Source organism: Amblyomma americanum, chromosome 1 (genome assembly GCF_052857255.1).
Source record: "Amblyomma americanum isolate KBUSLIRL-KWMA chromosome 1, ASM5285725v1, whole genome shotgun sequence".
Lineage (NCBI taxonomy): Eukaryota > Metazoa > Arthropoda > Arachnida > Ixodida > Ixodidae > Amblyomma > Amblyomma americanum.
This window is the reverse complement of record NC_135497.1, coordinates 107,974,665-107,990,997: the sequence shown is the minus strand read 5'-3', so window position 1 is coordinate 107,990,997 and position 16,333 is coordinate 107,974,665. Positions and strand designations below refer to the sequence as shown.

Genomic DNA, 16,333 nt, shown 5'->3' with positions numbered 1-16,333 from the left:
ATAACAGCAGCCTAGTAACGTCCGCTATAGGACAAATGCCTCACTTACTGACTTTTTTTAATAATCCTGTCCTACGTCAGCTGCGGCCACCTTATTCCCGCGAATTTTCCGGTCTCATTCGCTCACCTGACTTTGTAACGCCCCCTGCTACGCTTGCCTTCTCTTGGAACCCACTCTGTTACCTTATAAAGAACAATCGCTTACCGTGCCTTCGCATTGCATGTCCTTGCCCTTGCCCTATTATGCTTCCTGATTTCGACAAGGATATCGTTAGCTCGGCTTTGTCGCCTGCTCTCTTCCTGCCTCTTAAGTTTAACCTATCATTTTCCTTTACAAAGATCGCTACGCTGTCCTAAATTTCAGTTCAACCCTTTTCGTTAGCCTCCGCGTTTATGCCCCATAGGTGAGCACCGCTAGGATACAGCTGTTGTACACTTTTCTCTCGAAGGCCGCCGCGGTAGCTGAGTGGTTATGGCGCTCGGCTGCTGGCCCGAAAGACGCGGGTTCGATCCCGGCCGCGGCGGTCGAATTCCGATGGAGGCGAAATTCTAGAGGCCCGTGTGCTGTGCGATGTCAGTGCTCGTTAAAGAACCCCAGGTGGTCGAAATTTCCGGAGCCCTCCACTACGGCGTCCCTCATAGCCTGAGTCGCTTTGGGACGTTAAACCCCATAAAACCATAAACTTTTCTCTCGAACGATATCGCTAAACTGCCTTGCATGATCTGAGAGTGCCTGCTAAATTCACTCCACCTCATTCATGTTCTCCTAGTTATTTCACTTTTGTGGTACAGATCTGCGGACACTACCTGCTCTAAGTAAACGAATTCCCTGACCTCTTCCAACGCCTTGCTGCCTGTCGTGAACGGTTGTTCACTTCCAGGACTGTTGAACATTACTTAAGATTTCTCCGTACTGATTTTTAGGACCCCCGTTTTGCTTAGCCGATCATGCTTTGCATTTCGGGCCCTGAGTGACTTAGCAAGGCGTTGTCATCAGAAAATCAGAGGTTGCTAAAGTGTTCTGCATCAACTTTTATCCCCAGCTCTTCCCAATTCAAGTCTCTGAATAGCTTCTGTAAACACGCGGAGAATTGTACTGGAGAGATCGTATCTTCCTGCCTGACACCCTTCCTGATCGGTGTTTTATTACTTTCCCCGAGGAATAAGACTGTGGTCGCTGTGCATGCAGCCGCTGTAGATATTTCCGAGTAACTTTACATATGCGTCTTCTAAACCTGACCCCGCATAGCCTGAAATAATCACCAATTATTAAGTTCATGACAAAAAAAAAATACCTGCCAGTGCGTCACGCGATCGGCAGCAATGCGACTTCATTTTTATTTTTGCAAATACACCCACCGCGGTGGCACATGTGGCTGAGGCGGTCTGCTGCTGAGCGCGATGTCGTGAGGTTGAATTCTGGAAGCGGTGGCCCCATTTCGATGGGGCCCGAAATCCAAAAGATGCCCATGCGATGTCAGTGCACTTTGAAGAACGCCGGGGGGTAAAAAATTAATCGGAGCCACCCACTACGCCATCTTTCATACCCTACTTGCAGCTTAGGGCCTTACTTCGCGAAATTTACCTCACTATTTTACTACGTGAAACGCCTTGCATATATGCACAGTCACCTTTGCTTCCTTTGGGCCCGCTCTCGTGCAAGCCTGCTCGGATGTGCCGTATACAGTCGCGAGTAAAAAAGATTAGCACAACGACGTCACCGGAGCGGCGAAAATCGCACCGCGCTGCTGGCGCGGCGTTGCCATTTGCGAATACACCTGGCACTTTTGCTGATATCTGCCGCTCCGGTGGCGCGTCACTGGTGTTAAACTTTTCTACTCGCGACTTTAAAGGTTGCCGCGTGCATCGGCCTTGTCGCGCGTTGCGCCCGTTCGTGAAACGCTCGGTGGCGACGAACCGAGCTGGCCAGACGGGTGAGCCGCCCCGGTCATCTTCCCGGGGACCCCTCGGGGCTTCCGGTGCCGAGAGAACGGTCCCCGAGGCAAACAGCAGCAATTCGGTCCACCCCCTCCCCCCCCTCCCTCCGGCCAGCTATAGCGCTTATCCTTGCCTGCGCGAGCCTATCTGGCGCAAAGCAGCTCCCACCTCTAGCGCTGGCGTCGCGGGACGAAAGTCGATCGCCTTATCGCGGACATTCCTTAGCATTCCAATCTCAGCTTGAAGAATGAGCCGCTGCTTGGCGGGGAAAACCTGCTGGCGTGCCTGGTTGGCGAGATCCGCCAATTCCGGCGGACAATAAGAGACGCGCGGCGCCATTAGGAAACGCGCTCGGACGACCGCGGTGATTGCCCCGGCCGGGCCACTCGCGCAGCAGTGACAACATTCCGGAAGAAAGTGGGCGAGCGACGGGGGTTATAAATAGCGCGCTAAGCTGGCCGACGCGATTGTTTGCGGACAGGGGCAGACGCAATTACGCCCCGCTAAGCGCAGAATTAGTCGCGCCCATCGATCCTTCAGCCCTAAATTGGATCTACGCCGCTTCGCTGCTGACGGTTTCGGCGAGGCGTGTGATGGAAGAGTCAACCCGCCCTGGGAGCCACGGTGGCACTGCGCGGCGATGGCTTCGTGTTCCCTTCGCGTGCTCACGTTGTGCAATGGCGGATGCCCCTCTGCGGGAACACTGTTCCGCCTTTCGCGGGCCCGCTTTTCGCTCACTGAGCCGATTTTTCTTCGCGTCATTCGCCCCACTGTCGTCGACAGCAACTTCTGCCGAAAAAGTGGCGAGCGCCGTGGATAGCGGCTCCGTGTTTCGTCAGTGTTTTATCTGTAGCCGTGTCCGGTGCCTTGAGCAATGCGCGGAAAGCTCTTAAATTGCGGCTCAAAGCGGTGTAGGCGGGGGTGCGACCGGTTGGTCTGCGCTGGCGGCTTCGCGATGTGAATGTAAGGAGTCGAACTGCTGACACGCGTTTCGCAAGAAGTAGTTCGCAGTTATTTTACCCGTAAACTGTTAAAGAGGTGTAAAGAAAAACTGAGAATGCTTGCGCTCGACCATAAAAGTAGTCGAGTTTGAGGACAGTCCCTCCTCTAATGTGGCCATGCAGTAGGCAGCTATTCCACTGCAGTTCCCGTTTCGTGCACTGTGGGCGCTTGCCGTTTATCAGGACTGGATGATTCGTTCTACTCACGAGACAGTTCTTGAGGTTAACGCGTGTTCCGGCAACGCAAACGCGGTCGTGGTGATAATAACAGCTGGGCTTGGCTGCATCAGCCGAACACTACAGAAGGAGCGAAGAGGATGCGTGAGGCCTTTCAGCGATATTCTCAGGGTTAAACTGCACCGCATAAACGCCTCACGCAGGCTGATGTATGAGTGCGCTGCCATGATTCGGTTACACTGCACAGTCACTGTCTTGGTCAGAACGTCGCAATCCAGATATTGTCACGGTTGCTGTGAAATGAAGCTTTCGGAAGCCGTGTTGTGTATCCTATTTAACTCTCCTGAGCAGGTCAGGAAAAGGGAACCGCACTTCCGACTCTTCTTGGGCATCACTGAATTTCGCGCCCCAATAAAGCGAGAAAACAAACCCCGCTACATTCATTGTTTCCGATGCAATATCTCATCATTTTACAAATGACGCGTTGCGTAAAAAAATTCGAGCTGAAAATCAGCTGCGCATGTTTTCCCCGCTTTCTCGCGTTTCAGATTGGCATTGGTCGTTGTACTTGCTCTGATTACGTTAATTAAAATAGTGGGCACCGGGCAGTCCCGGTTTCCAGCTCCGGTATACGATATATCTAGCTTCTTGAGGCTTCCTAAACCGAGAGCCGACAGTTTGTCAGCAAGACACGAAAATGAGGTATATCGTTTGTAGTTTCAAACAGCGCTGCCATTAAAGCGACGGGTTATCAATTTCAGCCTCTCTCACATTTTTTTCTTTCTTGCGTTCAGCCAGTACGCCTTGTTTTGCGCGCGTTGCGTTACTACTCGCGAGCCAGGAATCCGTGATTCGCTACTCCTGTAGTGCATGCAACTTGTGCAAAGATGCGGCGAAGCTGCGGGAGAGCTGCGTGCCGCATGTTTTATGCGTAATTGTCCCCGTCTGGCTATTGGTAATCGCCGATCTGCGTACAAAGCCTCTGTCGCGAGCACGCGCTGCGTCCAAACACGACGACGGCTCGAAAGCACCAGCGACGTGCAACATTCGCATTTAAATCACGCGTCGCTCTTCCCCTTGGCTACGAGCGCCGTTCTTCCGTGGTATGTACGTGCGCGCTTCAAAGAACGCGTTGAGGGGGGTGCTGAGGCCTGGGCAAATATTCCGCCTCCATCAGCGATTCCGGCAGCGTGAATAGCACGAGTCTCGTCGCGCTTTCTTTTTACGCAAACAAATTTCGCTGGCTCATGTCGGAGGGAATTATGTTTCGCGCGCCATTCACTCTCGCATTCGCATTTCTTTTTCCTATGCGCCGTTTCGCCGCGTGTTTAGATTGGCAGAGTTGGAGGAGTAGTTTCGGGACACACCTTCGGCCGCCTACATTTTTTTTTTCTCTCAGCGACGCAGTTTTTGCTTTTTTCGTTTCGTTTTGTTTTCACCTGCACGTGTGTATATATTGAGCAAGAAGCGAACGCACTCTGGGGCCGTGTACAGTCTTGCGACAAAACTGTCATTTCTTATTGCTCTCGAGTTCTTTATGATTTTTCCACGCGGTTTCGGAGAAGAGCAGCCGCACTTGTAACCTGCGTACGAGTGCGGCGCGCGCCGCTCCTATAGAGCTCTGAGCGAAGCGCTTTTATTGCGTGCTTCGGATTTCCAGCTTACCCCTTATTTCGCTTCTCACACTACCTCCAATAAACGGGAAGCCTAAGTTACCCTCTGCATTTTAAAAGAAATATTTTTTCTTCAACATTCGCTGCTCACGGCTGTAGTGTGTTTGTTTTGGACTTAGTCGGGCGCTGGGCGGTCAGCACCGTTCCGTCTAACCGAAAGCAGCCTGCCCACGCCGTTCCCTGGCGCGCTAAGTGCTGCTTTGGCCAGGCCTGGCATTGAATACAACTGATTATTCGCCCCCCCCCCCCCCCTCCACCTTTTTCCCCTGTTTGCTTTCCTTGTTTCTATTAAGTGTGACGCGGTATTGACAAGGCGAAAATGGAACAAGCCAGGCTGGCTATGCGGTTGTGTGCAATTTGTCACGGGTAAGCAAATGAGAAATGAACGTTTACGGGTCGCAATCGGCGTGTTTCGTATTCACGGCGTGTTCTTGCACCTCCCTGCAAATTGCACCTCCCTGCAATGTGGGCCTGGCGTCCCTTTTGCTCGCGTATCGCTCGGTACGGCGCCCCTTTTGACGTTATTATCCGTGCTGTGTGGCTGGTTGTCGATCGCCTTGCTGATGTTCCCCTCTTCCTTCTTTTCCAGGTTCGTGGTACCGATCACTTTAACGCTGCTCGTCAGTCTTGTCATGGTAAGCGCTATTTATATTGCCCACACTTCTCGCTATTTATATTGCCTACACTGCTCGCGTTGGTGCTTCAGCTTGTGCTACTGCTGCTGCTTTTGTGGGGCTCCACTCTTGCGTTGCTTCTAGGGCGTGCTAATGAGTTGATCGCAGTGAACAGGCTGCCACACCTTGCGCGCTATGCATTAAACATTGCAGTGGACATTCCGCTGAAGTCTGTCAGGCGTTCGCCTTGAAGCTTTCGAAGCTTGGCCTTGAACCGTTGCCACCGCCAGCAGTTAACTCATTCACAATTGTAGCCAAACACACACACACAAAAACATAAATATCTCGAAGCTCCACCTAGACGAAAAAAATGTGTGCTTCGACGAACCAAGTGAGCACATGAAGTGTGCATGGCCCTTCCGAAAACCGCCGCACGCAAACATAACTGACAAACCAGCAGAGGATGGACGATCAGAGGCCCTGCCCGTCTCCTCCTTACTTTTGTTAGTTGTGGGGGGAGGGAGGGGGGTTTTTTTCAGTCCCGACGAGGAACCATGCAAATGCTTCGCACAGCCAAGGACGTCATGAACAACTCTGGGGTTAAGTGGATGTCGCATATAAGCTATGAGGGTGGCATGCAATACAATCGGGAGGTATCCGTTTTAGAGTACGGTTTGTCTTCGTTCCTGTTACCTGCGTTGCGTCCTTTCGGGCCCCAAATGCAACGTCTCTCGCGTGCGCTGCGGTGGCCCACATAGGCGGCACTGCTGTAGCGGAGGGGCCTTTAACCGCTTCACTGAGAGTACAGCTGCCTGCTCCTGCGAGGCGTCCTTCGCAGTAAAGAATGGACAAGGAAAAGAGCTTCGAACGACACACGCGCGACGAAAGTGCGCGCGCAGTTCTCACGATCTTCCTTGTCCAGTCTTTGCAAGCGGCGCCACTGTGCAACGCGTGGTACACCGACCGGGCCCGCTCGCCTCCTGGCCAGTTGCTGCCGACCACCACGTTCTCCGCCCGCCCACGGTTTGTTCGCGAAGTTCCCGAAGTTCAGGGCCTCGGCGAATAGCGTCGCCTGTGGTCGCCTTCTCTGCGTGGTGAGCCCGCCGCCGCGGGCTAACGCAAAAGGAGCCGTAATTGGTCCCGCAACGGGGCCACACACTTTGGGGACCAGGCTTTGGCGGACCCGGAAAGGAGTCGGGATTTCCCCGACCGCTGTCGGAGCGCTTTGCCGCCCGCATGTCGGCTTTGTTTGTGTCGGCTGTTGCCTGCGCCGAGTCCTTGAAAGCTGTTCAAGATTAGCATAACCGAGTCCAAGCAAATAGTGTGAGAGAAAAAGCAGCAGAAAGAGCGGTGAGTGTTCGCTAAGGCTTGATTGTCACGACCACGTCCTTACCCCTACATCACGGAATCGCTGTCACTACGGAAAAACAGCTGTTATTACCTCATTAGCAATTGGAAAATGTTTTTGAGCAGGCCCATTCACCTCGCCTTTGCTACCTACTTTTCTTTTCCTATCGTGTTCTTCTCCGATTGTTTTACTTCGAGCCCGCTTTCGTTCGCGATGCCTATTACTGCAGTCCGGCAGCATGTCCGCTATAATTACCGTACCCTCGCTCTCATTCCAGAGGCAGCGCTTGGGAAGCTGTATCTTGCTATGTATGAGTCGCCTAATCCTACGTGCTCGTATTATACCTACGCGCACGCGTGAAGCTATACTGTAGCACATATCAAAGAGAGGCATGAGTGATCGGGTTTTTCGGGTCGTTTTAGTCTAGACATAAGCGTATAGATGTACATTGTTTTGCTCTAAGCAGCAGGTCTGTTGAAGTTTCACCCTAGTGTGTCTCTCGCTCCCTCTGTGTTTGTCTTACTCGCAGCACTTGTCGTTTCGTTTAAGGAGTGTCTTAAATGTAAAGTCGATGACGACGACTTTCAAGGGATTAGACGTCGACATGTATTCTTGGGTAGCAAGTCACTGCTATGATGATCAGTTTGTAGTGGAAACTATGTGCGTACATCACACCAACAAAAACGTTCTTGACACACTGGCGACTACCCAAAACCTGTTACGCATCCCAGTGCAGTTTGCTGTAGCAGTGCAAACCATCTTCACGTGTGCCCAAGTCTCGACTTTTCTAAGCAGGCCGCCGTCCTGGCAATGCGTCGGCGAAACTGTGTGGGTCACCTGGAGCGGCCGACCACGTGAGCTCTGCTCGACTGTCGAATTGTTCCCAGATACGTTTGCTTTTGCTCAATTTTAATTGAAGCGCGCAAATGCAGACTCGAACTAATTAATATCAAGACAGAGCTTACTGGAGTCGGAGCCTGTGGTGGTCGCATCGAATCGTGTCCACATTGAACGAAATAAGAACCCGCAATGCCGTGAACTCGTGCGCACGCACTTTCTGTTTGAACTGCCAGGTGTTGTGCTCGAGTCTGGCCACGCTCTCTTGACTGGCCCTGGCGGTTGGAACGACAGTGCGCACATTGAACCTCTATCCCGCAGGCCGTGGAGGAAATGCGACTGAAAGAAACATTTACGAATGTAGATGGAGAATCGGAATGGACATGTGAATGTTAGCTTAGAGACGGGCAGGGAGGGGAGAATCTAATGTTATGCCTGTCCGAGTGAGATAGGCGATAGGCAAGGCTCGTATATGGTTAACTACATAGCCAGCCGTTACGACTGTCCTTAACTGTTTATGCACGCCTCTCACTTTTTTATAGCATTTCTGTGCCGCTTGAGATCGTTGCTGTGTTTGTATCGTTTGTTTTGCGGCGCTTTGTTGCCATTCTCATGCACTTTAAGCGACAACCGCGAACAACAATGTTGTCGCTTGTGACAGTCCATGCAATTCTAATTGCGAAAGGGGAGCCAAAAACCCTGTCCGTGATCGCTTTTGTGCGTAGTTTTATGGGGAGAATTTGAATACACTGCATCGACTACTGTATCAAGAATACACTTCAACTGTGCATCTATAATGTATACTTTGTACTCTCGGACGATCTAAATGTACTGAGCGCCGCTTCCCGATTGCTGTAAGCAACTTTTCCACCTGCAGAGGTGTGGTCTTGGCCTGCACTCGCGATGTTTTTGCCGTCTTCAGCCTGTGGCGTTTATCTCAAGCGCCTATCTCTGCGAGAACAGAGTACCGTGAAAGGCGTTGATAAGGCTCTCATCAAATTGGGAAAGGCGCCTCTGCGAGATTTTCAACTCGGAGCAGCGCTCTTTAGAGAGCTAACATCCGACGGGTTGAGAATGGGCTCTGAGAAGTGTTACTTCGCGTTGGGCAACTGGCATTACCCGTCGTCTTTTAGTGCAGCTAGTGCTAGGAAAGAAACCGCGCGCAACTTACGCCCGAACGAATAAGAGAGCTGAAATCCTCGCTTCAGCAAACAGGTCGTTGGAAGTCCCTCGCTGCGCGTCTTCAGTGTCCCGCACGTGCTTGCCTGTGTGTTGTGCAGCCAGTTAGCTTGCTCTTTTTTTTTCTTTTTTTTTCTCTCTTCTGGTGACAACGGGTACTTCTCCGTTTCGTGCAGTTCGGTGTATAGTGCGGCGTAGCATGGCGCCCAGATATGCGTGCACGACTAGTCATCAGTTTCCTGTTCTGTGAGCACGACTCGGCGGTATGATGTTTGGGTGCGCGATGCGATGCCGGTAGAAGATCGCACCGAACCCACTCGCCACATACGCCAAGCGCACTCGCGCGTCGAGAAGCGCGTTTCGAGCCGAGCCAGTCCAGGTATGCCACCGGCCGTTGCCTGTCGCACCGTGCGCGCCTTCCGCGCGCGGGAGAGCCCCCTTGCCGTCCCTTGATTCGCCCTGTCGTTGGCCGGGGTTCAAGGTGCGCCGAAGGCGCTCCACCTGGCGCGGCGGCTGGCCTTTGTCAGCGCCCCCGCCGTCGCGCTGTTGTTTCGACGGAAAGCGCGAAAGTTGAGCCCGAGTGGTATTCCGTCTCGGCAGTAAATCACTCGACGCCGCTCATTGTGGACGGGTTAAACCAACACCCTCTCAATGCTAAGGCCTCTCCACCGGCCGCGTGACGTCACGCCAAGGGACCGTGCAGGCCCCGCGCTCCGCGATTTCAGCGCGCCGCGCCCGTCTGCACTATTCGGGTACTGCCGTACGTAGCTGCCTTATAAGTGATTCCTTCATTTTCATTTTTGTCGTTGCTGCAGAAAAGAAATTCGCTAGTTTGTGCGCGCCTTAGGCTATCATTTTATCTGCTTTATATATTTTTTTTATTGCAGAACACCTTATTGTCAAGAAAGTTCGAGCTGCTAATACAGTTTTTTATAATAAACAATTTAGCATACGGCCGCCAATTTCGCATTATTGGTCATTATAATAAAAAATTGATTAGTTAATTTCAATTAATCATCTAATTATTAGGTTCTATCACGTACATGATGTCTGCCGTGCGGTAAAATCCATCCGCACAGACCGCACATGCGTATATCTAGTTGTTAAAGTAGAAGTTCGTGAACATTGAAAAAAAAAACACCGTCTACTGCGCATTGTGTTAGTTTTATTCTGTATTGTGTTTTGCTTAAAGCTTTCACACACAGCAATAATGACACTCACAATAATGTTGCGCTGTTGAGTATTTGTACAGCTAATCTGACCCTTACAATAAAAAACGACGAGACACCAGCAATGAAGTGTGCGCAAAGCATTTTTATTGCTTGGGAATAAAACTTACTTCTTTTTAAGCGTTGCTGCTTTCCGGGCTGCGGCCTTCTGCTGCGCATTGTCTTGTATGGCATCATTTCTTAGTTTGCAAAAGTTGTTTAGAACAACGTTGGTTGCAACGCGTACTACCAAGCGCAGGAGAGTTTGTGCAGTGTGGCCATTTTCACATGTCTCAATGTCGTGTTCGTCCAGGAGGGAAATCGTCTGTGAAATCACGACACCACGTTGATTTCTACAGGAGAGAAAATCTTCCGCGGTTGCTCCAAAAGACAACTTCTCTGCAACTAGTTTAGTCATCAGTACCATGTGAACTGTGCATGGCTGGGGAAACTTCAGCCCTCCTCTCGACAGGTTAGCTATCATGGCAGTATTTTCCGCTTCGATCTCTCGATTTTCAATCACCAATGTGCTGAAGCAAGCAGAACATGAAAGCTTCTTTAAAGCAGCATGAGCAGCGTATCCTGCAATGTAGACAATAGCATCCATGTCAGAGTGGGCGTGTGTAATATCGTCGTCGCTGACAGCCACAGAAAAGTTGCATGGGACAAGATCCTCACTTACGTCTTCAAACTCTGTTTCCTCGCGTGGAAATGTCAAAAGTTTTTGAAGACGAAGCTTCTTCTCACATTCGTAGAGCTGACGCACGGAAATGTGGTACTGTGATCCTGCCAGCTGGCGGTAACGGCCGAACCGGTCTTCTAGCGCATCCGTCTGAAATTTGCCCAGCAGTACGTACTTGAAGTGAAGTTCTTCTAAGCAGTAGCGCGAGAGTTCTACCAGAGAATAGCATGTCAGTCGCAAAGCACTGTGAGTCTCTTTCGTCAGCGAGCCACTGGTGATGTTTATTCTTGCCCAAGCGTCCAAACAGTCCACAACGCCGCTCAGGAAAGCTAACTGTGTGTCATCAACAGACCTTACAGGGTCTTGCATGCTGTCCCTTAGCCTCTGGCCTTTGCAAGGGGTCTTAACATTGACTATTTGCCACCATGTGAGGATAACGTCAATGAAAAGAGCAGTCGACTCAGCTTGAGGAATCTTGAACGCGGAACCATGTGTCCTGAGGGCATTTGAAACAAACTGATTAATGACGTCGAGAGCGAGCTTTACATTTTGCCGCTCCATTGAGGTTGGATTCACGGCTTTTGCGTTCAGTCTGTAAGCAGCCTTCACAAGCGACGTCTTCTCTGAAGAATAAAGCTGCCGCACAGCTGCGAAAGAAGCAGCTTTCATACGAGGAGGCCCTTCGGGCATTGCTCCACTCAAGTCCATTTCAGGGAAATAGAGGCATGTTCCAGGGTTTTTCTGGTTAATCCAATTGTTCCTAATGCACTTCAAGAGATGCACAGGATCGACCACGTAGAAAAGAGGGCGAGCGTTATCGGCTGGATGGGGATAGACAATGCTCACCTGAGGACTTGTAGCAAATAACGACATCATCTTGCGGTTCAGAGCATTGTTGTCCGTTATCACAGCGATAATTTTGAGCCCCATTTTCTCAACATTAATGATTATGTTCTTAGCATGCTCGTGCAAAATTTCTGCGCTCAGTTTGCTCACAGGTAATATGTGAATGACGTCCTTGTTTGCAGAAAGGAGTGATTGTACCATGAACACATGGGCTGTTGTTGCTGGTTCCGTTGAATGAACCGACGATCCTACTATTGTGCCCCCTTTGTAGTCGAAGTATGGTTTTATGTGGATCTCATCGATCATCAGGGTCACTGTCTTCTCGTGGTCTTTCATTGATTTGACTCGTTCTCGGATGTAGGAGAGACAGTGCGGTTGATTTTGCTCCACAAGAGGGTCAGCTTTGTAATTTGAGCAAACACGGCGCAGTGTGGAAGGATGGGGCAGAATGATTCTTGATGCAGCTCTTGTGAAGTGATATGCGTGAGGAGAAATTGAATTCAAAATACTGGCGAATACCAGCAGCTCTGCGCTATACACATGCTGTTTCGCGAGGAGAAGCTCTATCTGCTCAACCAGAAATTTCAGCAAAGAAGACTGTTCTTTCGTCGTATCACTGTCCTCAATGAGGTCTGCAAGCAGTGAACCGACAAACTGCAATACTTTAGTATGTTTCGACTCTTTCGTCACCTCAGGTATATTATGCAAGCCTATCTCGAGTTCTTCTAGCAGCAAGGACAGGCTGGAGGTGTCGCATACTTGAGCTGGCAGAATCCTGCCTGAAGGAAGCGACAGAAGCTTCACTCCATTCAAGAAAACAGAAAGTGACAGATCAGGGAGAACTACCAAGGCGCATTTCACATTAGGTGAAGGATCATTCTCGATGAGAAGGAACCTAACGCACTGCTCATCGACAGAAACGGTCCAGAATTTCGTGTTGCAGATTCCAGGCAACTTAGATTTGAACTCCTCGTAAGATGAAACTTTGTTTCTTTTCTGTTCAAGCTCATTAGACTGAAGTGACTTCCTCATAGCCTCCTGCAAAGCAGCGTTTTCCCTTCTTGCTTTTTTCGTCTCTGGCGATTCACTCCGTCCAGGCGTTGAGGACAAGTATTTTGGGCAGTTTGGAAAAACAGAAGGCGCAGCATCAATCTTCAACTGTAGCCTGTCACGCTTCACCTCTATTATTTTCCCTGTCAGTTCATCTTGGTGTGACAACGTCGTAATGAAGTCGCCTGCGTGGAAGTGCAGTTCACACACCTGCACGAGAAAATGAAGCAAGGCCATTCGCCATGACTCTCCATTGCCTAAAACACTAAGTAAAAAGAGTCTGAATAGTGAACAGCTTTTACATATTTACACAGCTTTTACACAAGCCTTATGCACATCCACAGAACTAAATGCTTCCTGGACAATTCATACATAAGTGTAAGAAGTGATATCATTGCCTACAAAGACAGCATGCCTTTCCGGGAGCGACAGCTCACAACTAAGATAATTACCAGCGCCTATTAAGCAATATTTCAGAGTCTTACCCTCGAATGCTCTGTAGGTGTGAAATCCTTCCGTGGAATGGCTCGCAACCAGGCTTTTCTTCGTACTTCGTCTCTTGGGAAGCAATAAACACGTACTTTGGGACCATTCTGGTAGTTCCCGCGGCACCCGGGAACACAGCACCGGCCCATGTTTCACGAAGTTGCACTCGCTACACGGCAGGCAATCAGTTTCCCATTCGTGCGCTAGCACAGGTACGCACGCCACACAAGAAACGGCCACACGAAACAGACACAGCCGTGCGAGGAGCGAACGGAAATGCACCCAACGCCAGGCTGAAAGACTCAAGCAGCAGCTAGACGCTCACTGCAAGACTGCGTTCGTGTCTGTGCTTGCCCGGGCAAGCGCGAGCACATCGAGGGAGACAACCGAGCGGAGCGGAGCCGCGCTTGGTGAGCAGCCTGACCGGACACTTGGCGTGACGTAGCGCGTGTGGAAAGGAGGGCCTGGAGAGGCCTGAAGAAAGTATTTAGAGGGTGTTGGTTAAACCCACAGTCGTCGCGAGCTGGCCTGCAGTGGCGTGCTCCCCCCTCGGGAGGCGGCAAAAGGATCGCGGCCTCTGGCGGTTTCCGCGTGCCACCATCGGCCCTTCGGTGGTAGCCGCGCGGAAGGGGCCGCTTCCACGGAGCGGCCGCGGAGAGCTGTTTTTGAAAGCTCCTAAAATGCCATCCGCGGCGGCCTTCGGGACCCTACGGCCAAGGACGGCCCTGGTGGCTCGGGGAAATGTCAAGGTGCGCAGAAGGACGACGCCGCGTAATGCCCGCCGGTGCCTTCGGCAGGCAGCCCCCGCGCGGGGCAGCTTTCAATTAACGAGCTGGAGCATTTCGCCGAGACGCTGGTTTGGCCATTGGGGCTTTCGAGCAAACAGCCTTCGGAGGACGTCTCTGCCTTTTCCATTGTGCCTTCGCGCCGGGCACTCCGCGGCGGGGGCTCTTTGTCGGCGTCTCTCTCTCTCTCTCTCTCTCTGCGTGTGTTTCACTGCGCGTGGGGGAACTTTCCAGCGCGCCTCCGATGGTCGGAACTGGCTGTGTTCGATAATCGACTCATTGTGGTCCACGGCCGTGCATTTATTGCGTACCTGTTGCAGCCAGGGTCGGTAAGGAAAACAAACATTTCTGTTTGATCAGCCATCTGCTGCCGCAAGACATTAACGTGTGTGCGGCCGCAGTGGCTCAGTGGTTGCTCGGCTGCTGACCCTAAAGACGGATTGGATCCCGGCCGCGGCGGTCGCATTTCGATGGAGGTGAAATGCTTGAGGCCCGTGTACTGTGCGATGCCAGTGCACGTTAAAGAACCCCAGGCGGTGGAAATTATCCAGGTCCCTCCAGTACGGCGTCCCTCATAGCCTGAGTTGTTTTGCGACATTAAACGCCATAAACCAAACTTGTGTCCCAAGCTTAGTGCCCACAGAGAGGTTCGCGGCGAGAACTGAGCAATTTTTGTCTACTCCGTGCAACCGCAGCACCATTTCACTAAAGCAATGTATTCTCGAGTTTACGCGATATTGTTTTCATTTAGTTAATTTTTTTTTATCATTGCCGCTGAAGAGAGATGTCCCGCTGCGTCCTTAGGCTTATCCGTCACTGGCATTATTTTCATGGATGCACCGGTCACGGTATGTTCGATCAAAGTGTCGTCTTTCACTTTCTTCTCTGAAGCGGCTGGACGCTCTCTGCACAGTTGAATTTCGCGCTTTAAATAGTGGGCACAAAGGTTGGAAATAATCTGCTTTAGTGTTAGCTGTATTTTATAAGCGAGCCCATCAATGATCACTCCTGTACCTCTTTCTTTCAATCGCGTCACTTTTGGCGGCGCGCTCCTTACAGCAGTGCGTGTGCCGCGGGGAGCCGGGATACAGGTATCCTCTACTCGGGCGCTGCAGCGCGAGCCAATAAATAGCGTTCTCTACTCTGCTCCCTCCCACGGGCGGCGCGGTGAAGTTCATTCCGCGTTCAGTCCACTGTCAACAAACCTTTCGGAGCGCGGTTCCGCTAAGTGGGTCAAAGGCAAGAGTGCAGAAGAGAAAAAAGGCCAGGCTCCTGCCATGGCGCTGGGTTCTCTTCAAGAGAGGCGCCCCGTTGAAGGCGACCACGAGGGGAACGCCGTCCACTCGGGGCGCCTTCACGGTCACAGGCGCCGCCGCCAAGTGGGCCTCGTCTCGCAAAGAATAAACGGCCGCGAGGAGACTCGGCGCACTTCCCCGCATTTGCGTTTTCGTTTAGTACATCTCTGTACGGTACTCGGTTGGCGTCAAGGACTCCGCCAGAGTTTGCGCACACATACGCGCTCGCGCGCATTAAGAGCCAACATCAATCAGCCGGTTTAGAAACGCGCCGAAATGGCCAATCAGACGACTTGACACCTGAACGGCCGAAGAGCCACGGACACCGCCTGTCGCTCTTCGGTGCGTGGCAGTGAAAGCTCCGCTCGCCGGATAACAGCGCAATGCGCCAAGTACATTGATTACGCGAGAGAACGTCCCGATGCTAGCAGCCGGATTATCGGCGTTGCTGGTGCTTAACTGAGGAATGTCCCTCAAGTTACGATAATTTCGACGTCGAGTTGCTGCGCCCGTTCCTTATCTTCGGGGCTGTGCGTGCCTAGTTGGAGCATTTCCCGAGTAAACACTTCCTTCGCGCAGTAGTGCCTTTTGTTCCGTTTTGCTTTCCTCTCTGTCTCCCCCAGCTTGTGTGCACACTCACCTGGCCGCAAAGCCCCCCGCGCCTTCCCGGTCGCGGGATCCGAGCAGCCCTCGCGCTTCCCTTGACGGCGCTAGTAATTAGTCGGAGCCGGCTGGCGAACGACTTCAACGCCGGCTGGCAGCGTCTTGACGGCGGCAGCGGCTCGCGCACTGCCAGTCGCAACACGGACTTTGGCTGGGGTCGCGCGCCGCATCCAAGCAGCACGCTGTCGAGAAAGCGGCACGGAGGGGGCGAGGGTGTCAGGGGGGGGGGAGCCCGTGCGCGCTCCTCGCGGCGCCGCATAGGTTCGCGCCTATTGACGCGCATTCTGTCCGCCGAACCCGCGGCGGCGGCGAGAGCACACAAGCCGACTGCGCGGTCGTTTGCCCCGCCGGCGCCACGCCAGACGTGGGTGAGCACGTGTGTAGCATTAGCTTTTCTCTTCCTATGTTTTTTTCTACCAGCTCTTCGGAGCAAATTTTGCTCGCGGGTACAACACACTTGCTCGCCTCTTTATTTTTACTCGCCGGGGCATAACTCACAGCGCCGTGAACTGGCTCATGACGTGAGCGGAAGAGAACATCTTGGAAGCATCC

At 52.0% G+C, this 16,333-nt stretch overlaps 1 protein-coding gene across 1 annotated transcript in view; it reads left to right on the top strand.

Moving 5' to 3' along the window:
* LOC144113424 (fibroblast growth factor 17-like) overlaps positions 1–16,333 on the top strand; it is an 87,807-nt gene that overhangs the window by 27,306 nt on the left and 44,168 nt on the right. Inside the window, exon 2 of the mRNA XM_077646497.1 lies at positions 5,378–5,423. Within this exon, the coding sequence (XP_077502623.1) occupies positions 5,378–5,423 (46 nt within the window). The remainder of the gene's footprint in view (positions 1–5,377; positions 5,424–16,333) is intronic.